Below are 27,835 nucleotides of genomic sequence, written 5' to 3'. Positions count from 1 at the left end.
TCCTGCTTCTAACATCAACTTTGAGGACAAAATGTTGACTTGCTGCCTAATATATCCCACCCACTAACAGGTGCCATGATGAGGAGATCATCAGTCTTATTCACGTCACCTCTCACTGGTCATAATGTTATGCCTGATCGATATATATGTTATGCCTAATATACATACCTGATATATATATATATATGGGTGGTGGTGGCTCAAGTGGTTAAGGCTCTGGGTCGTTGATCAGGGGTTCAAGCCCCAGCACTGCCAAGTTGCCACTGTTGGGCCCTTAACCCTCTCTGCTCCAGGGGTGCTGTATCATGGCTGAACCTGCGCTTTGACCCCAACAAATAAAGGCTGTTTCTATACATATATATATATATATATATATATATATCCAGTATTTTCTATTTCCCTCATGCCCTTATGCTATAGATGTTTTTCAAACACTGTTCTCTTCCCTTGCATCCTCAAAGGGCGGAGCCAAGAAACGAGGATAGTAAACAACATTTAAATAAATAAGATGTACCCCCATCCCCCACCCCCCGTTACTGTCTCCTGATGGTCTGTTTTGCCGGCTTCCTGTTATGAACTTCCTGCCTCAAAGCATTTCTCTGTAGCTTGTGAAGTCTCTCCCCGACACGCCGAGTTTCAGTTACAGTATTTACTATTTCCTATTCCTCTGTCTGTTGTCTGTTTACACCAGTATTTTGTGGGTTTAACCCAGGTTGCCAGATATTGATTGTTTGCAGAGTTTTCTAAGCCTTCTCGAGGCTACGGTGCACGTTTTGGACTTTTGCTTCAGTCATGTTTCATAACGCAATATTTTGATAACTACAGTTTGGACCACGTTTACAGACATATCATGAACTGACCTCTGGGTCAGTGAATCCTCTGGATGGAAATCCCCCTCAACCTGACTCCGTAGAACTTACCCCCATGTCCTCTTGCTCCTGTGATGCAGAATATGTGCATTTATATTTATTTCATCAAACAATCTTCTTGACTCGGATCGGTCAGAAGGCGTAAGAGGTGTAAGGAAGCACATGGAGTCATGCTGTTAAAGTAAAATAATCCACGACACGGTGGTGTGTTATTTATATAAAGTGTGTTATTTATATAAAAACACATCCTGATTTGTGTAATTCCACTGAATAGGTATCATGAAGCCACTAAATGAACCCCTCAGAATGAAGCATGGTGGAGGAAGCATCGTGATCATGTTAAGGGGTTGCCCTTAGCAACCAATGTAATTTTTTAATAGATTCAACCCCTGGTTCAATAACATCAGATATTTTGTGTATATTCATGACATTGAATCCTTTAATGATCCAGGATGTAACTCATGCTTGCACCTGAGCTGAGACTCGAACCCACGATGCTAGTGTTTCAACCACATAGGTACACATTTAGTATTATGGTTATACAGTAGATCCAATCTTTGGCAACATCCTCGTGAGATTTCACACTCTACGTGAATTGATCACTCTCACTGTACAGCTTTCGATATAGTCATTAAACACGTGTTTAAATGAAGTTTAGCATAAGCGATGAAATCACGTTAAAACTATATGTAATATTTTTTCTAAAATCTGACTGACCACATGTTCATTTTTTTCAGTGCACAAAACCATTGAAAAAAATCTGTTCTTAATGAATTAAAATCACATAATATAAAATAATATAAAAGGATGATGACTGTCCTAGTCCTAGTCCTTGTGCAGATCTAATACACGCTCACTTTTTCTATAATGTCAGGCATAACATTATGACCACTGAGAGGTGACGTGAATAAGACTGATGATCTCCTCATCATGGCACCTGTTAGTGGGTGGGATATATTAGGCAGCAAGTCAACATTTTGTCCTCAAAGTTGATGTTAGAAGCAGGAAAAATGGACAAGCGTAAGGATTTGAGGGAGTTTGACCAAGGGCCAAATTGTGATGGCAGATAGACGACTTGGTCAGAGCATCTCAAAAACTGCAGCTCTTGTGGGGTTGTTTCTGGTCTGCAGTGGTCAGTATCTATCAAAAGTGGTCCAAGGAAGGAACAGTGGTGAACCGGTGACAGGGTCATGGGCTGGCCCGTGTGTTCCGATCCAACAGACGAGCTACTGTTGCTCAGATTGCTGAAGAAGTTAATGCTGGTTCCGATAAAAAGGGGTCAGAATACACAGTGCAGGACGGGTCAGGACTGTTTCGGCAGCTAAAGGGGAACTAACACTAATATTAGGCAGGTGGTCATAATGTTATGCCCGATCTGTGTATGTGTAAATCGAATCACGCAGCCCGATCGGTGAATATATTAAAACCCAAATCGGATCAATAAAGAAACGGACACTCTGGCATAAGTTTTTGTAGCAACTTGGTATAATGTCTTTGTACATTCAGCGAAACGGCTCCATTTGCACTACTTGCTTGGAGATACATAAACGTGGCACTATTTTTCGGGTATACAGAAAGCCTTAACAAAACACTAGCACACAAACCCTCAACACAACAATCTGAGGAACTGTACAAATTTACAAATTCTTTCCTGAGGTTCTCTCTCACTCAATTACACACACACACACACACACACAAATCTGTGGAATTTTGTAGCTCTTTGAATGGAAGGAGGATGTCTTGTTTCTCGAGTCTGATTTAATGAAGCACATAAAACACACACACACACACAGAGTAGCCCGAGTACTCTCTAGGTTGAGAGTATGCTCATGAACCGTTCAACTTAACATCTGGGAGACTCTGCACTGTTAAACACAGCTGGAATAACACATCGGATTTAACTCATAGTCTCGTTACATAACTCCACAGACAAACCCTTAACACAGCAATCTGAGGCACTGTACACATTTTCGGGTCCGATAATGCTGGCGGTTTGGTTATCTGAGTATCTGAGGTTAAAATGAGTCATGGGTTGGTGGGAAATCAGATGTAAATAATTTTCCACTTCAAATGTAATCAGTCGCATTTTGGCATGTGCCTTTTGTTTCTTCTTCTTTAGTTTTGATTATCCCTATGAGGATAATGTAGCCTGCTTAGAGAAATCTGTCACCCACAATCTCGGTTGTAATCTATAGAGTGCCTTCAACGGAGTTGTGGACAATCAGGATCATTTTTTCTTTAGCGCAATGTGGTGTAACCCTGTAACTGTGTAACACATTATTGAGTGATAAATCACTTGTGTTGCTTGTCTTTTGTGGCTGTAGTGCTACTGTTGTCTGTTGAATTTCTGGCTCTATCTTGCACACGTTCATAGCAAACAACTTTCCATATTATTCATCGTTAGTGTGAACACAAGGTAATTGTTCTTCTAAAATTTGGTGATTTCTTCGGTTCCGAAGATTATGAGCTTTTATAATATTTAAAGCAGCATGAGACAACAGAACTTTTATCATAAAGTCGTAAAGCTAGACTTCCGATTCTTGTTAGAAATGTTCGCCTGATAGATTTAGTGAACTCCACTTGACCGGGTTTAACAACCACATTTGGAGTAATTGGGAAATTGGACACATCTGATTTCGGACTAAAGTTATCCCTTAACGAAAAGAAAACATGGGAGTCTGCCAAGTCTGGAATGGAGAAACCTCACACCAAATGATGGGTAATCATGCCTCTGAGTTTCCGTAGCCACTACAGTATACTGCATATTCATCACTCACATACGATACATTCATAAACCCCATTTCTCAGTGTCTAGCTTTGTGTCCTTCAGTTCTACACCGTTCTGTTTGTCCATTCGATTCATCTCTTTGTCCTGATGAGGTGTTCCTCAAGGCACGCCTTTGACTGGCACACACTGTGTATGTGTATGTCCCCAGCCAATGGTCCCTGGGTGTCCTTTATTCAGCACCTCCGATCAGAGCATGCTCAGTCTGGCCACAGCTCCATGAGTCCTACTTCTGCTGTGTCTCTGGACAGCCCATCCCAAGCACAAACCACAAGCCAACACATGTAAGTGTGTGTAAGGACTACACATCCATGAATTGAACAACCTCCTACAGCTGTGCTCAAGCAATGCCACCCTCCAGAGCACCGGGGGGGCGCGCCGGTGCACATCCTCAGAGCCAAAACACTAACACTAACTCCTTCGACTGCTCCTTCCGAGGGTGAGGATTCAGCATGGCGTGTGTGTGTCGAGGCAGAGGTGTGTGTGCGATGAGGCAGACGAGTACAGATTCGACGAGGTGGCTGAGCAGGAGGTTGCTGCAAAGCACTGTCCAGATGCAGCAGTACCTTGAGCGAGAGACTCAAGGCTACGGAGAGAGTCACTGGGATTGGTAGGTTTAAAGACCAGAGATGGTGCATCGCTCGACTGCTCGTACCCGTTTCCCTTGTGGCCCTCATTTCCCCCCGGTGGCCTGTAGAGCGGACTGCTCGCTGACTGACTGTCCGAATTAGAAGTACCACCGAAACCAAACTCCTCGAATGACCTTATGTCCCCTGGTCCAGCTGAATAGTAGGGCTTGCCGAGGCTCCCCGAACTTGGGGAACCATTATCTGCAACACTAGCAGGCAATGGTGCCAGACTGGTAGTTGGGTAAGAGTAGCCACTCATGCTGGATGCTGGTAGAGGTGTAGCTGGTGCAATGCTGGTAGAAAGGCAGGCGGCAGAAGGGGACGGAGGACTATAGGGGTATCCAGTGCTTGGGTAGCCATAGGTAGGAAGGCTGGGTGAGGCATTAGCACCATACGTTGGCACCAAGTTGGGATGGGAGGCAACTGGGTGGAGAAGTGGTCCATTATAGGGTCCCACAGAGTGCAAGTAAGGGGCACTATACAGGGTGCTGCTGTATTCCTGGGCACTAGTTTGGCTCCCACAGTTACTGCTAGAGAAACTGGACTCTGGCAAGCTACCGGCTCCAACACCAGGGGAGCTACCCACACTTGCAGGCAAGTCTGATACGCTCAACGGTGCTTTGGGGACCAGTTCTGGGACGCAGCTCAGTGGAGGGTACACGCTCTCAAGCCAGGGCTCTGCCTCCAGTTTGCGGCCCGTAAGCAAAGGTGGAGCTCTGTTAACAACGCTAGGTCCGTTTACCCCAGCCGAAATGGTAGGGTCCGGGTATCCGATGAGTCCGTTGTCGCAGGGGAGGTCCAAAATGGTGGAGTAACGTTCTGCATATCGTTTTAGCAAATTGGAGGCTGTCAGCGCTGAGATGTCATCATTAGCCCAGGAATGATGGTACACTGTGCCTGAAGATGAACTGGTTAACCTTTGACTGCGGAAAGGTTCGAACTTGCGTGCCGGGGAGCGAGTGGTGGATGTGATGTCATAGTGCTGCTCCGCCCACTGCGTCTGTTCAGGGGCCCACTGCATCGTCACGCCTATGAGAAAAATAGGGAAAACAAACAAAATGAGAGGTCATGACCAAAAAACAATTGTTAAGATGAAGTAATATATACAAATACTAAACCGAATGCTTAGCAGTGTGAGTTAAAAAGTAAGAAAATGTATTAATAAATAAATGTTAACACTGTTTATTCTTTACCCGCTAACACTAATTGCTCGAAGGAAATTCTCATCTCACACACAACCCACACATGGTGAGGAGGAAAAACAGCATAGTGGATGATATCACTGAAGTTTGATACACAGATACGGCAGAAGGCTTCATCTCAAGTGGATCAAATGAAAGCTCTTTAATGTAATCAAGAAATCTCCTATTACACAAACACACACACACACACACCAACTCATACATGCAAATACACACCAGAAGGGAACATAATATTTCAGCGTACTGTAATAATGAACAATCAATAACGTCGCTCCTGCATTAGCAACTGTAGCCGACGACAGCTGTCCCCCCCGGTCCCTGGAACATAATGTGTCTCAACCATTTTCTGCTTACTCACACACACACACGCACACGCACACGCGCACACGCACACACACCCTGACATGGATAAAAAGATTTTAGATCGTGAATACAAAGGGCTTTTATACGACTCACCATATGGGGGCGAGGGAAAGAGGGAGAGATAGAGTGCACAGAACAGATTTCCTTTTTTTCATCAAGCTATTCCGACCAATTATATCAGTCATGGGAGCGATATTGGACAACGCCACGGCACATGAAGGCCATGCACGCGGTCACACACACGGATACGAGTTATGTAGAAATCCACACCCTATGTGTGTAGTGCACTATTTTGGGAAGTGCTCCATTTTGTCTGAAAGCACAACGACAATAGATCGTGTCCAAATGTTGTATCACAGCAGATACAGAATTCCCATAATGCACCGGGCTGTTTGAAGATGATGGATGACCTATATAGTCAGTAGGTTGTGCGGTTTCGGACACATCCAGGTTCTACCCAGCGGGAGAACTGGAACTGACCTACACACATCCTCTACTGAAACACACACACACGCTGCATTCGCACATTAAAGTGTAGCGTGTTTGCTGTCCAGCGCACATTCTACTACTCTCACTGAAATAATTGAAATATTTATAGATTAGAATAGATTAGAAAATCTATTTATAGATTAGAATAGATCATCATTCATTAATTTCATCATTTTCATAAATTTATCCTGCCATGCTAGACTATATCAAACTATATAGCATTTATAATATATTGCTACTAACAATTAGCATAAAAATTAGAATTAAAAATTGTGTTGCTTTGTGAGTTAATAAATAAACAAACATTAATTTTGTTTCCCACAATTTATTTAAATTATTTAAATTATTTTATTTATTATTTTCTTGTCATTGTATTTTAGGTACATATAAAAAATTTTTTTTAAAAAGTATAATTTTTTTATTTTCAAATTTAATTATTATATTCGCTTATTATTAATTATTAATTATTGTATTAAATTATTATATTCCCTGTCTGTAAGGAATTTTGTTTATTTCACATTTTTAGAAGGAGTCTCAAATGCCTGTATACACCGATCAGGCATAGCATTATGACCACAATGCCTAATATTGTTTTCGTTCCCCTCTCTTTCTGCCAAAACAGCCCTGACCCGTCCTGCACTGTGTATTCTGACACCTTTCTATCGGAACCAGCATTAACTTCTTCAGCAATTTGAGCAACAGTAGCTCGTCTGTTGGATCGGATCACACGGGCCAGCCTTCTCTCCCCAATGAGCCTCGGCTGCCCATGACCCTGTCGCCGGTTCACCACTGTTCCTTCTTTTGATAAATGCTGATAGATACTTTTGATAGATACTTTTGATAGATACTGACCACTGCAGACCGGGAACACCCCACAAGTGCTGCAGTTTTGGAGATGCTCTGATCCAATCGTCTATCCGCCATCACATCATTTTTCCTGCTTCTCACGTCACCTCTCAGTGGACATAATGTTATGCTTCATCCATGTATACCTTTATATCATTTATCTGTTTCTATTTTTTCACGATTAGAGGTCGAATGGTTGCGTGTTGTTTTTGTTTGTCAGCAAGACCGCTTTTCTGCAGATAATCACCGATTCGACTGGAAGGAGCTGCATTTACATCTGGTATCTGTTGCAATCAAAAAAGCCCTGACTAATTACATTCGGTTCTATCAAGCCACTAATCCCTCTGATCAATACACACACACACACACTCACACACACACACTCACACACACACACACAGACACATGCCCTGAGGTCAGTCCACACTCCCACAGGAACTCTGTGTTAGATGAGGCACTAGTGGTCAGATGTGTATTCACACACTCGCAAGCAGCTGAGATCATATTCAAAAGTTCTGAACGTGAGACAAAGAAAAATATAAATCAGGACTCGTCAGGACTTTGATAAAAAAAATACGCTTTTTCTCCGCATGTGCTAAAAAAGACGAGACGATAACAGTAATTAATTCTGCATAACCTGTAAATGAGGCATGAAAGAAAGTGAAAGGCAGCGCTTGAGACGGAGTGTGTGAGGAACATCACGTCCTGCAGAAAGAGAGAGAGAGAGAGAGAGAGAGAGAGATCGAGATCCAGGAGGATAGAGAGAGAGAGACAGACAGAAAGAGACAGAGAGAGAGAGAGATCGAGAAGCGGAGAGGGAGAGACAGAAATAGAGATTGAGGAGGAGAGAGAGAGAAAGAGAGAGAGAAAGAGACACAGACAGAGAAAGAGGGTGACAGACAGAGAGAGAGAGAGAGAGAGAGAGAGAGAGAGAGAGAGATCGAGATCGAGATCCAGGAGGATAGAGAGAGAGAGACAGACAGAAAGAGACAGAGAGAGAGAGAGAGCGAGAAGCGGAGAGGGAGAGACAGAAATAGAGATTGAGGAGGAGAGAGAGAGAAAGAGAGAGAGAAAGAGACACAGACAGAGAAAGAGGGTGACAGACAGAGAGAGAGAGAGAGAGAGAGAAAGATGGAGAGAAAGAAAGGGAGACAGAAAAAGAGAGAGAGACAGATAAAGAGAGATAGAGAGAGAGTTTAGAGTCTCACTTCCAGAATAAACAGCAGACGGTGAAATACGGCAGTTGTGCTTCAGAAGAAAGGCGCGTCCTTCCGTTTGTTTCTGACTAAACACTACTAGAGGGAATGTTATATAAGATCACAGCTGTGCTACTAATCACTAAACAAATCAGATTTACTCAAAAAATGAACTCTCTCTATAATACCTGCATTTTATGGATATTAGCCTTAATAATATGGTGTTAGCCTTATATTTAGGAGTATTAGACTTATTACTGACAGCTAGCATTATAATAGTAAGAGCTAGCGTTATACTAGTGAGAGCTAGCCTTAAAATAGCGACAGCTAGCATCATATTAGTGAGAGCTAGCCTTATATAAATAAGAGATAGCATTATATCAGTAAGAGCTAGTCTTGTATTAGTGAACACTAGCATGATATTAGTGAGAGCTAGTAGAAAGAAATAGAAATAGCCTTGTCACATATACATTACAGCACAGTGAAATTCTTTCTTCACATAGCCCATCCTTGGAGGTTGGGGTCAGAGCGCAGGGTCAGCCATGATACAGCACCCCTGGAGCAGACAGAGTTAAGGGCCTTGCTCAAGGGCCCAACAGTGGCAACTTGGTGGTGCTGGGGCTTGAATTGATCTTCCGTTCAACGACCCAGAGCTTTAACCACTTGAGCCACAACCGCCACAGTATTCAGAGCTAGACTTATATTTGTGAACACTAGCATTATATTAGTGAGAGCTAGCATTGTAATAGAGAGAGCTAGCATTATAATAGTGACAGCTAGCATTATATTAGTGACAGCTAGCATTATAATAGTGACAGCTACCATTATATTAGTGTGACAGCATTATTTTAGAGAGAGCTAGCATTATAATAGTGACAGCTAGCATTATATTAGTAAACTATAGCATTATAAAAGTGAGAGCTAGTCTTATATTAGTGACAACTAGCATTTATAATAGTGAGTACTAGCATTATATTAGTAATAGCAAGCCTTATAACAGTGACAGCTAGCATTATTTTAGTGAATACTAGCATTATATTAGTAATAGCTAGCCTTATAACAGTGACAGCTAGCATTATTTTAGTGAATACTAGCATTATATTAGTAATAGCTAGCCTTATAACAGTGACAGCTAGCATTATTTTAGTGAATACTAGCATTATATTAGTAATAGCTAGCCTTATAACAGTGACAGCTAGCATTATTTTAGTGAATACTAGCATTATATTAGTAATAGCTAGCCTTATAACAGTGACAGCTAGCATTATTTTAGTGAATACTAGCATTATATTAGTAATAGCTAGCCTTATAACAGTGACAGCTAGCATTATTTTAGTGAATACTAGCATTATATTAGTAATAGCTAGCCTTATAACAGTGACAGCTAGCATTATTTTAGTGAATACTAGCATTATATTAGTAATAGCTAGCCTTATAACAGTGACAGCTAGCATTATTTTAGTGAATACTAGCATTATATTAGTAATAGCTAGCCTTATAACAGTGACAGCTAGCATTATTTTAGTGAATACTAGCATTATATTAGTAATAGCTAGCCTTATAACAGTGACAGCTAGCATTATTTTAGTGAATACTAGCATTATATTAGTAATAGCTAGTATTGTTATAGTCACAGCTAATGTAATGTCATCTGATATTTAAGATTTTAGCATGTATTTCTTTAGAAGATCTTTTTAATTGAAGGTTTTTATTAGCTAATGTCCTAGCAGAATGTGAGCTAGCAGGAAGAGCGGTGTATGTTTTTCCTTCTTCTTTTTTTCCCCCAGAACCGTCCCTTTAAGTGGTGATTTGTGGAGTCTGGAATTTTCGGCTTGTTGCTTAAATTCTCTGCCGTGCCGAAGAAGTTCTCAATCTCGAACTTTCTGTTCTGTTCTACACAACAGCCGTGACAATCCCATTATCTGAAAAGCGCTGACCTAGGGTGTGTGTGTGTGTGTGTGTGTGTGTGTGTGTTTCAGTGATTGAGGAAAAGAGGAAGATAGAGAGTGTGTGTGGGTGCATGAGAGAATGCCTTTCAGTTGTTCCAATATAGCCCCTAACCTCCTGTCCTCTGGGGAAGGCTCATCTCTCTCTCTCTCTCTCTCTCTCTCTCTCTCTTTCTCTCTCTCTCTCTCTCTCTTTCTCTCTCTCTCTCTCTCTCTCTCTCACACACACACACACACACACACACACAGAAGCAACCCCCATTTCCTGAAGCAATGCTCTACGCTCCTCCAGAGGAACACATTTTATTATCTGTTTTAAGAGTGAAGGAACAGAAAGCTATTTTCTGAGCTTGTTATTCTTTTAACTCACATGATTTAGTTTGTTTTACTCTGCTCTCGGACACATAATATCATAAGCATCCTGTGTGTGTGTGTGTGTGTGAGAGAGAGAGAGAGACAGAGAGAGAGAAACTAGCATCACATCGACAGACGGGTAGATTCTCGTCCCTATACCAGCAAAATCAATACAACACACACACACACACACACACACACACACACACTGGCTGCTGAATCTATAAAATGCTTTTATTGAGTAATTAAACACCCATTACTGTCGCTAGCGGCGCAACGGTAAATCAGATAAAGCCTTTAACAGGAGGATCTGAACACATTACACACACACACACACACACACACACACACCCTGTACAAGGACATCAAACAATGCTTAATCTCTAAACAGTGCAAATCCACATAATAAGCACAAGCTCTCCGCTTAGGGCTCGCATCTTTCTTTATTCCTGATGCTCCCCGTTATCCTGACGCTATTTCTCTGAGTGCGTAAATAAAAAACATCTTCAGTTTTGACTTTGTTCCAGGGATGCGTCGATCTCACACTGACCCGAAACGCTGGCTCAGATCGGTGGAAAAAAATAACAAACAAACACGAGACTAAACCCTGCTCCAAACATGTTATTCAATCTGTCTACGCAGAAGCATTTAAAGATCAGCTCTTTTCCCTCCCCACTAATAGGTGTGAATTCCGGTCACTTTCTCACTTCCTGCACACTGACCACAGGAAGTCGGGATTTGACATAAAAGCCGGGTTTCCGAAGGAGAGACGGCAGGAAAATCGACGTAGAAATGGATTTCCATACAGTTCTGCAAGCAACGGATAAGGAAGCTGTGACAATACGCCATTGAGATTAAATCTAGTCTAATTCAGTCTGGAGCAGGAGCATAACCAAAATAAAAATGATTTCTGCTTCAACATGCTGGTTATATGTGTGCTGGGAATATTATATCAACCATTAAAAATCTCACAACCGTTTCAGCCAGCTTTATTTCGAGTGGCTCCTGATCCAGTAGCTCTTGACTAAAGATCTTTGTGGAACCTTGGTTAACACAGCATCGCCGACAGCGTACGCAGAAATCCGAGCAGCCGGAATGGCTTCATTCGCGCACCCACGACGTGACAAAAGTGCTTTTGACCGAGAACTTTTACAAGCCTACATGTGCATTCTGTCAGTGTGGACTGCATTGTGTGTGTGTGAGTGCGTGTGTGTGTGTGTGAGAGAGAGAGAAAGAGAGAAAAAGAGAGAGAGAGAAAGACAGAATAAAAGCTGGCATGAACAGACTCCCTGTTGTAAAGGGTTTTGTCCGAACTGCCGAGTGGCGAACCCTTTAATTCTACTTTAATATGAATGAGCCATTGACAGAGTCAGTGCCCTCTCTCCGTGAGAGAAAGAGAGATGGGGGACATTTCGGAGTAGAGATCAAGCGCCGCCGTGCAACTTAGAAATGCATTTACCATCGTTAGGAGATAATACACTCTCGTATCTGAATATCCACCTGAGCTTTAATCGCGATTTCTACGATTACCTCTGCAATTAATCCAGCTTTAGATTCTGTTCGATTTCATTTCATACTGGTTTTTAAGTTAAGTTGCCTATATCTGTCACATAATTGAGGGTTAAGGGCCTTGTTGGGGGGGCAAGGCCCTTAAACCTTCCGATTAGAAGTCCAACACCTTAACCACATCCCCTTCTAGCTTTGGATGGTTGAGGTCAGGGTGCAGGGTCAGCCATAATACAGCACCCCTGCAGGGAGGGTGTTAAGGGCCTTGCTCAAGAGCAGTAGCTTGGTGGACCTGGGATTCAAACTCACAACCTTCTGATTAGTAGTCCAACACTTTATCCACTAAGCTACCACATCCCCTTCTAGCATCAGATGGGTGCCATCAAAGTGCAGGGTCAGCCATAATACAGCACCCCTGGAGCAGGGGGGGTTAAGGGCCTTGCTCAGCTTGGCAGTGCTGGGGCTTGAACCCTGATCTTCCAATCAACAACCTTAACCACTTGAGCTACCATCACCCTTCTCTTTATTTCACAGCGCTGCTGAATTCTCGAGTCTGATTGGTCAGAAGTAGCAGGAAACACATCTGCAGTAATAATTTACACACAGATGTCTTTAGCATACAGTTAGCTATATGCTATATGATGCTGTATATAATGCGGAAAAGATGATTTTATGGATTCTAGACTTCAAGTGCAAGAGTTATGATGTCATCAAATATTCGAGCCAGTCAGGCTTCAGTATGTAATTCTGCTTTGTTATTAGACCGGGATTGAAGCAAGGTGTGAAATGTTGTTATTAAAAAAAAAAAAGAGGTTTAACTTGAAAGTTAATCGAGAACATTTACCTTAAATTCAGAAATATTTTAACTTATTTAGCTTCTTAAACTATCCATATCTTAATATTGCACTCCTATCTGAGCATTCTATTCGATTCTATTCTATTCGCTTTACTTGTCATAAAAAAACGACTAATCTTCCAATTTCTTAGGATATTGTGCAGCCTAAAGACATTCAACAGATATCGTTTTATTAGTTATTAATTTCTTGCCTATGAAGGTTATTATAACAGATTTATAGACACAAAGTAATTATAGTTGTTATACGGCCAGTCACGATTTTTTTTAACATATCGATGAGGACACACCCATCTGGAGCTGGGAACCTAGATAACTGACCGTGCTGTCTGAGTGGGAGGAGCTTACTGTCTCTCCCCTGTCAATCACAGTGACACTAGCCAGTGCGAGCTCTGGACTGACTTTGTCAGAGGAAGCATGAGTTAGCCTTCACGCTACAGCACTTTGCTAGCTGTCATGTGATAGGAAAGAGCTGGCTGGGAGGGAAGTGGCAGGTGATCAAATTGGGGAGAAAATGAGAAAAAAATATTAAAATTTCTCGCTAGAAGATAGATAAATAGTGTAAACTTGAGTGGAACGGCAGCGTAATCTCGAGGAACTGCACTAAAATGATCCGGAAAAATGATACGGGAAATGCGGTTTAGGTTCCATAGGTGGAAAGGTGAGGAAGAAAAAAAAATCTTGATGCGTATAAATATGATTTGCTTTTGAATAGTTGGATATTTTGTAAGCCGTCGTTTCTTTTCTGTCACACGCTGTTTCCCAAACACTGTGTCTAATTTTATAATCGCACACTAAATACGTTTCTTCAACAATTTCATTTCATCCCATGAACAATTCCACACTCACACATTTCCTAATATACTGAAAGAAAGAAGAAAGGCCACTCTCTTCCCTGGATGTCTTTCGTCTTCCCGTCACCCCCCCCTCCTTTTTTTCTCCGTGTCACCCCTCCTTCTCCAGAAGACACATTATTCAGAATCTGTTTGAAACACGCAGTCGGGGCTTAAATCACTTTCCGAGCTCTCTAATCGAGAGGCGAGCACCTCGCATGCCGATGACCAATTGGGCTCCGAGCGCCATTTCGCTCGCTTAATTAGAAGAGTGGCATGTTAATTTACGGGCACAAAGCAGAGAACACGGCAGGAGGCGTGAGGATTGGATGGCCGTGGCCTGCTGGGGACACGCGCCTTTAATAGGTCGTTAGCATGTTAAACGTCTCAATCAGGACTGGCAGTCGTGGGCTCGTATATTCCAGAGACGCCGACCGAAAAGGAAAAAAAAGGGTAATATCGTAGCTTGAATGGGTATTTGTGTAAAAGAGGATGTCATGTAGCTCCTAGATCAGACGGACAGCTTAAAGAGTCGAGAAATTTTGCTTTGACTTTATTTATCTGTGTGTATATGTAGTGAGGAAACTCAAACAGCGTCTATTCACCGTGCTAGTTATCAAAAAAAATAAATAATCAAAAGAAATCTTCAAAACTCTGCTTAAACGTCACCTGAAATGATCCAAAATGTTGATTTTTTACCTTATTCCGAAGAATTGATTTAATAGTTTGGCAAATTTTGCTGCATTTCCTTAAAGGAAAACATGATCTAATGTATTAATCATCTCACAATCCAGTGTTGTTGCATCAAAACCTATAAGAGCCAATCATGTTTAAATATGCAAATATCAGCTCTTTATCACGGGGAGGGGGAGGGGCATGTCAGTTTTGGATGCGCCCCTAATTTGCATACTGATAGAGTTTGGATTATTCCGCTTTTTCGGGTCGACTAATTACATTTTCTTTATCACTGAGCTGCTCTGTCGAGTGTTTTATATTATTTTATGCTTGAAATTTATTTTATATATCGTCATAAAGAAGAAAAAGTGCTTCGGAGACGCGTTTAAGAAAAGCAGTGCACCCTAATTTCTGTTTTGCTTTTAAATAAAATAAAAATAAAAAATAATGAGAAAATGTAAACAAATTTCGGAATTTAGCTTGTCCATGAAATCGTTCAGAAAAGGATGAAAGCTGTTTAAAAAGCTGTTTAGACGTTATATATAAAAGAGAGATTGTAGGCTTATATAACTATATTAAATATATAGATCATGATTATGAACATATACTCATATAAACATCTTCGATGTCTTGACAGCCTAAAGTCATATCTCTTGTTTGCTTGTTTAATTCTTAGGATATGCAAATGTTTGCAGTCCACTGTATAAAGTGCAGACTGGGCATGACTCGGTCTTGGAATTGATGCATCCAATATTTTCCAGACTTGGGGTTTCATATATATATATATACTGACCCATAAAATGTTTAGCCTAGAGCTAAACAGCCTTGTTGGGCATTACCATCAGATACAGGATGTCCATACAGAGCGCCCGGAAAACCTCGAGCATTCTCAAATTTTTCACTGAATTATGCATACGATGATAAATATAGACGTATACTTCAGTGGATGGGCCGAGGGTGAAAAACAAGTGTCTACCATGGCTGCTAAAAGAGGAAGAGAGGTGAGGAGGAAAGAGTGGAGCGCTAAACAGTCGGAAAAATGCAGAAAGAGACAGAGGGGGGAAGAGAAAAAGAGATTCGGAGAGATGGAGAGATCGAGCGAGGGAGAAAATGACATGGGATGAGGCGTGTCCGGAATCACTAAACTGATTTTGTTCTGTTCCATTATCGAAAAATTTCCTAAAAGTGACCACTTATCATTCATAGCAGCCCACAACACACACACACACACACACACATACACACACACCACGTGTGTCTAATGTCTTTCAGGGTAATCAAAATCAGACGCTTGTTTACTTTAAAGATTGAATCCGTAATTAAGGTCACCATAATACATGATATCTGTTTAGTGTGTATCTGTACCTAACTGAATGCCAATTACTGGAAAATTTTGGAAAATCCCAGATGCAGGAATGTTAGCCCTGTTAGCATGGTTTGTGAATTCCGGCTCTGACGGTTCCTCGTTCTCTGGTATTGATCTCAACAGTGTAGTGTAGTGTAGTGTAGTGTTGTGTGGTGTGGTGTAGTGTAGTGTTGTGTGGTGTGGTGTAGTGTAGTGTAGTGTAGTGTAGTGTTGTGTGGTGTAGTGTAGTGTAGTGTGGTGTGGTGTAGTGTGGTGTAGTGTAGTGTAGTGTAGTGTTGTGTGGTGTGGTGTAGTGTAGTGTTGTGTGGTGTAGTGTGTTGTGTGTTGTAGTGTAGTGTGGTGTGTGTTATAGTGTGGTGTGTGTTGTAGTGTAGTGTGGTGTGTGGTGTAGTGTAGTGTTGTGTGGTGTGGTATAGTGTAGTGTGGTGTGGTGTGTGTTGTAGTGTAGTGTGGTGTAGTGTGTGTTGTAATGTGGTGTGTGTTGTAGTGTGGTGTGTGTTGTAGTGTAGTGTGGTGTGTTGTAGTGTTGTGTAGTGTGGTGTGTTGTAGTGTTGTGTAGTGTGGTGTGTGTTGTAGTGTAGTGTGGTGTAGTGTAGTATAATGTGGTGTGTTGTAGTGTGCTGTGTGTTGTGTAGTGTAATGTGGTGTAGTGTAGTATAATGTGGTGTGTTGTAGTGTGGTGTGGTGTGTGTTGTGTAGTGTGATGTGTGTTGTAGTGTAGTGTGCTGTGTGTTGTAGTGTAGTGTTGTGTAGTGTAATGTGGTGTGTGTTGTAGTGTGGTGTGGTGTAGTGTTGTGTGTGTTGTAATGTGGTGTGTGTTGTAGTGTAGCGTGGTGTGTGTTGTAGTGTGGTGTGGTGTAGTGTGGTGTAGTGTGGTGTGTGTTGTAGTGTGGTGTAGTGTGGTGTGTGTTGTAGTGTAGTTGTGTAGTGTGGTATAGTGTGGTGTAGTGTTGTGTGGTGTGGTGTAGTGTGCTGTGGTGTGGTGTGGTGTACTGTACTGTAGTGTGGTGTAGTGTGGTGTGGTGTGGTGTGGTATAGTGTGGTGTTGTGTGGTGTAGTGTTGTGTAGTGTGGTATAGTGTGGTGTGGTGTAGTGTGGTGCGGTGTGGTGTAGTGTGGTGTGGTATAGTGTAGTGTGGTGTGGTGTGGTGTAGTGTACTGTGGTGTGGTGTGGTGTTGTGTAGTGTAGTGTGGTATAGTGTGGTGTGGTGTAGTGTGGTGTGGTGTGGTGTAGTGTGGTATAGTGTAGTGTGGTGTAGTGTAGTGTGGTGTAGTGTAGTGTAGTGTTGTGTGGTGTGGTGTAGTGTAGTGTTGTGTGGTGTGTGTTGTGTGGTGTAGTGTGTTGTGTGTTGTAGTGTAGTGTGGTGTGGTGTAGTGTAGTGTGGTGTGTGTTATAGTGTGGTGTGTGTTGTAGTGTGGTGTGTGGTGTAGTGTAGTGTTGTGTGGTGTGGTGTGGTGTAGTGTAGTGTGGTGTGGTGTGTGTTGTGTGGTGTAGTGTGTTGTGTGTTGTAGTGTAGTGTGGTGTGTGTTATAGTGTGGTGTGTGTTGTAGTGTAGTGTGGTGTGTGGTGTAGTGTAGTGTGGTGTGTGTTATAGTGTGGTGTGTGGTGTAGTGTAGTGTGGTGTAATGTGGTGTGTGTTGTAGTGTAGTGTGGTGTAGTGTGTGTTGTAATGTGGTGTGTGTTGTAGTGTGGTGTGTGTTGTAGTGTAGTGTGGTGTGTTGTAGTGTTGTGTAGTGTGGTGTGTTGTAGTGTTGTGTAGTGTGGTGTGTGTTGTAGTGTAGTGTGGTGTAGTGTAGTATAATGTGGTGTGTTGTAGTGTGCTGTGTGTTGTGTAGTGTAATGTGGTGTAGTGTAGTATAATGTGGTGTGTTGTAGTGTGGTGTGGTGTGTGTTGTGTAGTGTGATGTGTGTTGTAGTGTAGTGTGCTGTGTGTTGTAGTGTAGTGTTGTGTAGTGTAATGTGGTGTGTGTTGTGGTGTGGTGTGTGTTGTAGTGTAGTGTGGTGTGTTGTAGTGTTGTGTGGTGTGTTGTAGTGTTGTGTAGTGTGGTGTGTGTTGTAGTGTAGTGTGGTGTAGTGTAGTGTAGTATAATGTGGTGTGTTGTAGTGTGCTGTGTGTTGTGTAGTGTAATGTGGTGTAGTGTAGTATAATGTGGTGTGTTGTAGTGTGGTGTGGTGTGTGTTGTGTAGTGTGATGTGTGTTGTAGTGTAGTGTGCTGTGTGTTGTAGTGTAGTGTTGTGTAGTGTAATGTGGTGTGTGTTGTGGTGTAGTGTTGTGTAGTGTGGTGTGTGTTGTGGTGTAGTGTGGTGTAGTGTTGTGTAGTGTGGTGTGTGTTGTAGTCTAGTGTGCTGTGTGTTGTAGTGTAGTTGTGTAGTGTGGTATAGTGTTGTGTAGTGTTGTGTGGTGTAGTGTGGTGTGGTGTGGTGTGGTGTACTGTACTGTAGTGTGGTGTGGTGTGGTGTAGTGTAGTATAGTGTAGTGTGGTATAGTGTTGTGTGGTATAGTGTTGTGTAGTGTGGTGTGGTGTAGTGTGGTGTGGTGTGGTGTGTGTTGTAGTGTAGTTGTGTAGTGTGGTATAGTGTGGTGTAGTGTGCTGTGGTGTGGTGTGGTGTGGTGTACTGTACTGTAGTGTGGTGTAGTGTACTGTGGTATAGTGTAGTGTAATGTGGTGTGGTGTGTGTTGTAATGTGGTGTGTGTTGTAGTGTAGTGTGGTGTGTGTTGTAGTGTGGTGTAGTGTTGTGTAGTGTGGTGTGTGTTGTAATGTGGTGTGTGTTGTAGTGTAGTGTGGTGTGTGTTGTAGTGTGGTGTGGTGTAGTGTTGTGTGTGTTGTAATGTGGTGTGTGTTGTAGTGTAGTGTGGTGTGTGTTGTAGTGTGGTGTGGTGTAGTGTGGTGTAGTGTGGTGTGTGTTGTAGTGTGGTGTAGTGTGGTGTGTGTTGTAGTGTAGTTGTGTAGTGTGGTATAGTGTGGTGTAGTGTGCTGTGGTGTGGTGTGGTGTACTGTACTGTAGTGTGGTGTAGTGTACTGTGGTATAGTGTAGTGTAATGTGGTGTGGTGTGTGTTTTAATGTGGTGTGTGTTGTAGTGTAGTGTGGTGTAGTGTAGTATAATGTGGTGTGTTGTAGTGTGCTGTGTGTTGTGTAGTGTAATGTGGTGTAGTGTAGTATAATGTGGTGTGTTGTAGTGTGGTGTGGTGTGTGTTGTGTAGTGTGCTGTGTGTTGTAGTGTAGTGTGGTGTAGTGTAGTATAATGTGGTGTGTTGTAGTGTGCTGTGTGTTGTGTAGTGTAATGTGGTGTAGTGTAGTATAATGTGGTGTGTTGTAGTGTGGTGTAGTGTTGTGTAGTGTGCTGTGTGTTGTAGTGTAGTTGTGTAGTGTGGTATAGTGTTGTGTAGTGTTGTGTGGTGTGGTGTAGTGTGCTGTGGTGTGGTGTGGTGTGGTGTACTGTACTGTAGTGTGGTGTAGTGTACTGTGGTATAGTGTGGTGTGGTGTGGTGTGGTGTGGTGTAGTGTAGTGTAGTGTAGTGTGGTATAGTGTGGTGTTGTGTGGTGTAGTGTTGTGTAGTGTGGTATAGTGTGGTGTGGTGTAGTGTGGTGCGGTGTGGTGTAGTGTGGTGTGGTGTAGTGTACTGTGGTGTGGTGTTGTGTAGTGTAGTGTGGTATAGTGTGGTGTGGTGTAGTGTGGTGTGGTGTGGTGTAGTGTACTATGGTGTGGTGTGGTGTTGTGTAGTGTAGTGTGGTATAGTGTGGTGTGTGTTGTAATGTGGTGTGTGTTGTAGTGTAGTGTGGTGTGTGTTGTAGTGTGGTGTGGTGTAGTGTACTGTGGTATAGTGTAGTGTGGTGTGGTGTAGTGTACTGTGGTGTGGTGTTGTGTAGTGTAGTGTGGTATAGTGTGGTGTGTGTTGCAGTGCAGTTGTGTAGTGTGGTATAGTGTTGTGTGGTGTTGTGTGGTGTGGTGTGCTGTGGTGTGGTGTGGTGTACTGTACTGTAGTGTGGTGTAGTGTGGTGTGGTGTGGTGTGGTATAGTGTGGTGTTGTGTGGTGTAGTGTAGTGTAGTGTGGTATAGTGTGGTGTGTGTTGTAGTGTAGTGTGGTGTGTGTTGTAGTGTGGTGTGGTGTAGTGTGGTGTGGTGTGGTGTAGTGTACTGTGGTGTGGTGTGGTGTTGTGTAGTGTAGTGTGGTATAGTGTGGTGTGGTGTAGTGTGGTGTGGTGTGGTGTAGTGTGGTATAGTGTAGTGTAGTGTGGTGTGGTGTAGTGTAGTGTAGTGTGGTGTGTGTTGTAATGTGGTGTGTGTTGTAGTGTGGTGTGTGTTGTAGTGTGGTGTGTGTTGTAATGTGGTGTGTGTTGTAGTGTGGTGTGTGTTGTAGTGTGATGTGGTGTGGTGTAGTGTGTGGTGTGGTGTAGTGTGTGGTGTGGTGTGGTGTAGTGTAGTGTAGTGTGGTGTAGTGTGTGGTGTGGTGTGTGGTGTAGTGTGGTGTGGTGTAGTGTGTGGTGTAGTGTAGTGTGGTGTGTGGTGTAGTGTGGTGTGGTGTGTGTTATAGTGTGGTGTGTGGTGTAGTGTAGTGTGGTGTAATGTGGTGTGTGTTGTAGTGTAGTGTGGTGTAGTGTGTGTTGTAATGTGGTGTGTGTTGTAGTGTGGTGTGTGTTATAGTGTAGTGTGGTGTGTTGTAGTGTTGTGTAGTGTGGTGTGTTGTAGTGTTGTGTAGTGTGGTGTGTGTTGTAGTGTAGTGTGGTGTAGTGTAGTATAATGTGGTGTGTTGTAGTGTGCTGTGTGTTGTGTAGTGTAATGTGGTGTAGTGTAGTATAATGTGGTGTGTTGTAGTGTGGTGTGGTGTGTGTTGTGTAGTGTGATGTGTGTTGTAGTGTAGTGTGCTGTGTGTTGTAGTGTAGTGTTGTGTAGTGTAATGTGGTGTGTGTTGTGGTGTGGTGTGTGTTGTAGTGTAGTGTGGTGTGTTGTAGTGTTGTGTGGTGTGTTGTAGTGTTGTGTAGTGTGGTGTGTGTTGTAGTGTAGTGTGGTGTAGTGTGGTGTGGTGTGTGTTGTAGTGTGCTGTGTGTTGTGTAGTGTAATGTGGTGTAGTGTAGTATAATGTGGTGTGTTGTAGTGTGGTGTGGTGTGTGTTGTGTAGTGTGATGTGTGTTGTAGTGTAGTGTGGTGTGTGTTGTAGTGTGGTGTGGTGTAGTGTTGTGTAGTGTGGTGTGTGTTGTAGTGTGGTGTAGTGTTGTGTAGTGTGGTGTGTGTTGTAGTGTGGTGTAGTGTTGTGTAGTGTGCTGTGTGTTGTAGTCTAGTGTGCTGTGTGTTGTAGTGTAGTTGTGTAGTGTGGTATAGTGTTGTGTAGTGTTGTGTGGTGTAGTGTGGTGTGGTGTGGTGTACTGTACTGTAGTGTGGTGTGGTGTGGTGTAGTGTAGTATAGTGTAGTGTGGTATAGTGTTGTGTGGTATAGTGTTGTGTAGTGTGGTGTGGTGTAGTGTGGTGTGGTGTGGTGTGTGTTGTAGTGTAGTTGTGTAGTGTGGTATAGTGTGGTGTAGTGTGCTGTGGTGTGGTGTGGTGTGGTGTACTGTACTGTAGTGTGGTGTAGTGTGGTGTGTTGTAGTGTGGTGTAGTGTGGTGTGGTGTGTGTTGTAGTGTGGTGTGGTGTGTGTTGTAGTGTGGTGTGGTGTGTGTTGTAGTGTGGTGTAGTGTGGTGTGTTGTAGTGTGGTGTGGTGTAGTGTGGTGTGGTGTGTGTTGTAGTGTGGTGTGGTGTGTGTTGTAGTGTGGTGTGGTGTAGTGTAATGCATTAGGAGTGTTTCAGCTGTCAGATGTGGCCTGAAGAAACAGATCCATTTACACGTGTATAAAACTCCATTTCCACCTGAACACCTCATGCATTTCTGAGTATCAGGATTATATCCAGAGAGGATTTCTCATAGAAATGCAAGTGTAGCTGCGACGAGGACTTATTTAAGAAAAAAAATCATCCTGACACCTTTTGACACATGAGATCGCCGTCTATAAAGTCTTCAGTATCACAATTTCTACACTACACTGCCGCCTTCATTCTGATTGGTCAGATGATGTTGACTGATGTTCTGTAAGAGCGAATCAGCTGCAAAGCACAGGTTTATAGAAACACAGTTGTTCTATTACGTTCTCGTTTTCACACGTGGAGTAAACAAGTTGGGAAAAAGCGTTTGTAGTCGTTGTTATGGTGATATGGAAGGAGTCTCCAGTGTCAGTGTTTTGTTAAGGTAAAAGATGTAAAGATATATATACAGTATTTTCCTGGCTTTAAGATTGGACAGTGGAACGATGCTGAGGGAATGACTGTTTATAGCCAATATAATGTTAGCGATGTAGCTATAATGTAGCAATAATGTAAACTGAATCTTGCTAGCGCAGCACGGTGGCTTAGTGGTTAGCACTGTTATCTCACAGCAAGGAGGTCCTGGGTTCGAACAAGCAGGGGCCTTTCTGTGTGGGTTTTCTATGTTCTCCCTTGCCTGCGTGGGTTTTACTCCGGTTTCCTCCCACAGTCCAAAATACACGTACATTAAGTTGATTGGTACCCCTTTTGCCCAATGTGTGCTGGGATAGGCTCCAGCAGATCCCTGTGACCCTAATTAGGAATAAAGCGACTATAGAAAATGGATGGATGAATCTAACTTGTTTCACAGACCTTCTACAACATTCACTGTAACTATCATCTGCTAAACTGCTGCGGTAGAAGTGGAATAAAGCACTTCAGGTATCACGCACGTTTTATTCCGTTCACATCGTGTAACCGATCGTCTTCACGCCAAGACGTCTCCAACACTGGTCTCTTAGTTCTGCTTTCCCAGAGTCCGTGTAAATGTCGAGGTTTTCTGCTGTCTCGTTGCCATAATGAACCGTTGCTGGAAGGATTTGCAATTTGCCCGCAACACCATCTGCGAGACTCCAACCCCACGCTCACAGCTAAACACGACCGAGCAAAGCAATCTGCTCTGCATATATCACACACACACACACTGAAAAAGAGTGAGAGAGAGGGAGGGATGAGGGAGAGATGGAGAAGGGAAAAGAGAGAGGAAAAGTAGAGATCTGAAAAGGTTTCAGAAAGCTTGTGAAACGATTTTCACACGTGTTCAGCTTCATCTGAATCATATCATTAAAAGCCGCGATCAACTAGCTAACAGTCCATCCATACATTTTCTATACCCACTTTAATCCTAATTAGGGTCACGGGGATCTGCTGGAGCCTATTCCAGCACACAATGGACAGGTCACCAGTCCATCACAGGGCCACATATAACCATACCACATATAACAACCACACACAATCACGGGCAATTTAGAATTACCAATCAAGCTAATGTACATGTTTCTGGACTGTGGGAGGAAACCGGAGTACCCGGAGTAAACCCACACAGGCACGTGGAGAACATGCAAACTCCACACAGAAAGGCTCCCTGTCTGTTCGAACCCGGGACCTTCTTGCTGTGAGGCCACAGTGCTAACCACTGAGCCACTGTGCTGCCCCTAGCTAACAGTATGCTAACTATTGTTTTCTCATGCTTCTCATGTTCTGATTGGACATTTAAGCGGTTATTAGATTCGGATGCAGAATTGATCTAAAAGAGGAGTTCACTCAGACAGAACCAGAGCGCACGTCCTTCCTTCCTGACGTCCTTCTGTCACACGTTCTCTCTCTCTTTTTTTTGCACGTCGAGAATCGTTTCTGCAAAAAAAAAAACTGATTTACATTTTTCTCAACATTTCGCATTTTTACAGCTGCTCTTCTATGAAAGTGTGGACTTCAAGGCACTTTTTTTCCCTCACACAGTTCACACTTCGTTTGTGTATTTTTTTCTTCATTGCAAGCTCTCACGTGCGCAGCCTCGTTCTGACTCTGTAGAAAAGGCAATGAGAGCAAGAAAAAGTGGCGATGTAACGACACAAGGCCTAAACTGTCTACATTTATCTACAAATAAATCAGGAAATCACAAAATATCTTCTTTCAGGCACACACCGACCTGTTTTGTTGTGGTACACTGCTGGCCCATGTCATAATAATCGACGTATCTGCTGCACACAAACTCTGAGTCTGTTTATCTCCCGATTTCGTCTAAATGAACCAAAACCTAATCAGCCGTCGTTAACGAACCGAATAAGGTTCAACTGCGACTGACAGATCGACTGTGTGAATATTTTAGATGCTTAAAAATGCTCACTTTTGCCAAATTTCACACACACACAGACACACACACACACTGGTGTGAAAGTTTCACACCAGAAACAAGCCGATTTAGTCGAGATTCTAGTCAGCTGATATTTGAGTTCTATAATTTGTTGATGATTTGTTGTGATTTCATGTACAGATTACTCTCTCAAGGTTCACACCGATTCACAACCAGAAATTAAGACAAATATGAAGAACTGTTCAAATACGACAAAAGTAATGGCACCATTCAAAAAGCTGATGGTGGTAGCTGATGCACTGCAGTGGCTGAGCTGCATTATTGGATGTTTTAGCACACTGCACTCGTCCACCATGTCATTTTATATTTGCCTTTTATGGAGTTCTGTGGGCATGGCTAAATGCACAATTCACTCGTCCACCATGTCATTTTATATTTGCCTTTTATGGAGTTCTGTGGGCGTGGCTAAATGCACACTGCGCTAGTATCACCGCCTTTATGGAGTTATGTGGGCGTGGCTAAATGCATACTGCGCTCGTCCAACATGTCATTTTATCGTTGCCTTTTATGGAGTTATGTGGGCGTGGCTAGATACAAATATGACGTGAAATTTCCGCTTGGTCATTTCTAACTGATTGGCTGATTGACTACATCAACATGATTGGGGAGTAAGAACATCGGCAAAATTTGTAAATCTGCTGAGAATGATTTAGTTCGGTTTTGGAGAGTGAAAACATTTACACACACAACTCTGATAACTTTGATACGAAAACATCAAGCCCAGGGTACGAGAAGATCATCAGTGTAAGAGATCTTTATAATGTAAATACACACAGGTGGAAAATTAGCTCATGTTTGTTTACCTTTTTGTGCAGAAATGTGTGTGTGTGTGTGTGTGTGGGTGGGTGTGTGTGTGTGTGTGTGTGTGTGGGTGTGTGTGTGTGTGTGGGTGTGTGTGGTTGAATTGTCGCTTAATAACCGTGCCAATCAATTTTTTGGGGGGAAATATATCATGCTGTGAAATATCAAACCCTAACATTTCTGCGTGCATGCATATAGTGCAATCTGAAAATGTATTTATTCAAGTACTGAAGAAGAGAGAGAGAGAGAGAGAGAGAGATTGAAATATTGGAGAATCGCATGTTGTCATCCGAGTCCAAATTACAAAGTGCGTGTTATACAGCACGAGACAACCGCGAGCCCCGCAATGCCACCCTCTCTCTCTCTCTCTCTCTTTTTTTTATTACGCCCAAACCGGCGGTGCGAGCGCGCGGGATATTGCGCGACATGATTGTGTTCGGTAACCTCCCATCATCAACTCTCTTCCTCCCTCCAGAAAAATGCTATCATAGCGCCGAAAATCAATCTGCCACACATACAGCAGCTATGAATAAAATATTCCCGAGAACAAGAGAACGGAGATTGGACGAGGGGGGTTGAGGAAGAAAATACCGCACGAGCGTGACTATGTGAGTGCATGAGGAGGGAAAAAAACTCAGCAGGTAAAGTCCTCGCGCGTCCGTGATGTGATGTGATGTGATGTGATTCTCCCATGGCATAAATGTCATCCGGTGTCTGAAAAGGACACAGCAGTTCCGCCTTGGTCTCACGTGCCAACCTATCTATACACGCGCGTCAACACGGAACATCTTCCCTAACGTCCACGCGCAACTTATCCTGACCTCGCGTGCTCAAGTGCAAACTCAATACCATTTCATTATAATACCAGTCATGAAGCCTTATTTATTTATTTATTTTTCTTTTAAGACAGCGTTTGAGGGTGGAAATGTAGAAATGTGTGGGCAGTGGGAGAAAAAAAATAAAATAAAACAGGAGAAAAATAATGAAATGACAGATAAGAGAGAGAGAGAGAGAGAGAGAGAGAGAGAGAGAACACACACCTACCATATACACTGCTCATCATGTCGCTAGGGAGGAGGGATGGAAAGGAGAGAAAGAAAATCAGAGATCAGACATTTGTTTTTTGAGTTTTGAGTAAGAGAGAGAGAGAGAGAGAGAGAGAGAATAAAAGCGTGCGTTAATACTTTTTTGGATTATTAATATTATAAAGTTGCCTACCCCAAGAGAATTCCCTCTTTTCCCATCATTCTAATTATTTATCTTATTATTGCTATTAATAAAAGTCTGCGTTTTGCCCACAGGCCCGACATCACAACGTAAACACTCCTAAGGCTTTAAGCACGTGACCTGTAACTGATCCCTGATTTAAAGCTGCCATAAGCAGCCTGGAGATCTCCTTATCGGTGATTTAATGGACAAGGAAACATGATACAGCATGCATGCCCGATCAATTTTTTTCTTTTTTCTTTTTAAAAAAGAAAACGATACTAAACGCTACCTTGAGGTCAGATCGGTACAATCACAAGGTCCACCTGTTGTACCCCTCTGGGTGCAGCTTTATTATGGTGTTTATTATATAATCTTTTTTTTGTGCACTACATCCATGTTTCCAGGTGAAGCGAAAAGCAAAAGGTAGAGATTAGCACCGTTTCTTTTTCCTGAGTGTGAAGTAGAACTCCACTTTTTCTTGCTACCATCAAGGGTTTTGTACCTAATATGAATCTCGGGTCCGGAAAGATACACACACGAGTGGTCATTACGGCACTATTGCGTATTTTTACCGTGATAGATAGATAGATAGATAGATAGATAGATAGATAGATAGATAGATAGATAGATAGATAGTTAGATAGATGTACCCTTGATGGTACCAGTCCACCCTTTATTATTATTATTATTATTATTATTATTATTATTATTATTATTATTATTATATTTAAACACAACAGCTGACACACTATAGAGCTGTGTATCCGACTTCATTATGGGAAAAATATTTTGTCGGGGTAACAATCTATTCATTTCCATTAGAACCTAATAAGATGTTTGGTTGTGTTTATATATATATATATATATATATATATATATATATATAAATATATATATATATATATATATATATATATTTAAATCTCGTCTGTGGTTTCCTCTGTCGGTCAGTGCTGCATGTTGACCACTGAACCGGACACACTAACTGATCAAATAAGCATTAGACAAAAAAACCCCACTTTGTTTGGCAACTCCCGAACATCCGCGATTAGCTTAACGGAACCGCCTTTTTGTGTCTCGGATCTCATGGCGGAACGGATCTCCGGTGTCCGTTCTGTCCGCGCGCAGCGCCGCTGTCCGTGCGCTGTCATGGCCCCTTTCTCTCTCTCTCAAACACACACACACACACACTCACTCACTCACACTCACACATACACACGAAACGGACACAGCTCGTGGACAATAAGCCCCTGATATATAATATGTATATATACAACAAAAAACTCTTACCTGTTCATGTGAGGAGACAGCGGAGCCGTCACGCGCTTTTTTGGCGACCGGCTATGCTCGTCGGGGAAGCGCGCGAGACTTCCGCTCCGTCCAGTCCTGGTCTCAGTCGCTGGTGTTTTGGAGCCGCTCCAAGTTATTGCGGGTGAGACTGACCACCACCGATACTGCCATGTTGGAATTCCGGCTCCTCCGAGCAGCTGCTGAAAAGGAAAGCAGCGGGGCGCGCAGTGCGCATGCGCTCCTGCCGGACAGGCCAACTCGAGTCCGAGATGGCTCTTGAGGCTGATCTGATTTTCCGTATTCATCCCTAAGCGAGTGCTCGAGCCTGTCTATTCATCGTCATTCTCATCATCCTCATCAAAAATTCCAGTTGTTTGATTAAACGATGATATTTTTTACTAACAGGAACATCA

The 27,835-nt window shown here is 42.7% G+C and overlaps 1 protein-coding gene across 1 annotated transcript; it reads right to left on the bottom strand.

The window, feature by feature from the left end:
- Positions 1–1,140: 1,140 nt before the first annotated feature.
- Positions 1,141–27,835, bottom strand: LOC131362276 (fidgetin). The gene is made up of 3 exons (XM_058404198.1): positions 27,423–27,835; positions 25,968–25,990; positions 1,141–5,312 (listed from the first exon to the last, which is right to left on the bottom strand). The coding sequence occupies exons 1-3, from the start codon at positions 27,725–27,727 to the stop codon at positions 4,102–4,104; spliced, it is 1,539 nt and encodes a 512-aa protein (XP_058260181.1). The 5' UTR covers positions 27,728–27,835; the 3' UTR covers positions 1,141–4,101.

This window comes from Hemibagrus wyckioides, linkage group LG11 (genome assembly GCF_019097595.1).
Source record: "Hemibagrus wyckioides isolate EC202008001 linkage group LG11, SWU_Hwy_1.0, whole genome shotgun sequence".
Classification (NCBI taxonomy): Eukaryota; Metazoa; Chordata; class Actinopteri; order Siluriformes; family Bagridae; genus Hemibagrus; species Hemibagrus wyckioides.
The sequence above is the reverse complement of the archived record's forward strand: the minus strand, read 5'-3'. Positions and strand labels throughout refer to the sequence as shown.

What these genes read in the sequence shown, in the direction of transcription:
- LOC131362276 (XM_058404198.1), bottom strand. Translation starts at nt 27,727, where the DNA reads ATGAATACGGAAAATCAGATCAGCCTCAAGAGCCATCTCGGACTCGAG. An exon ending in CTGTCTCCTCACATGAACAG is followed by an intron (nt 25,991 to 27,422) that starts GTAAGAGTTTTT and finishes CCTCCTCCCTAG; the next exon opens with CGACATGATGAGCAGTGTAT. An exon ending in CATGATGAGCAGTGTATATG is followed by an intron (nt 5,313 to 25,967) that starts GTAGGTGTGTGT and finishes TTTTTCTCATAG; the next exon opens with GCGTGACGATGCAGTGGGCC.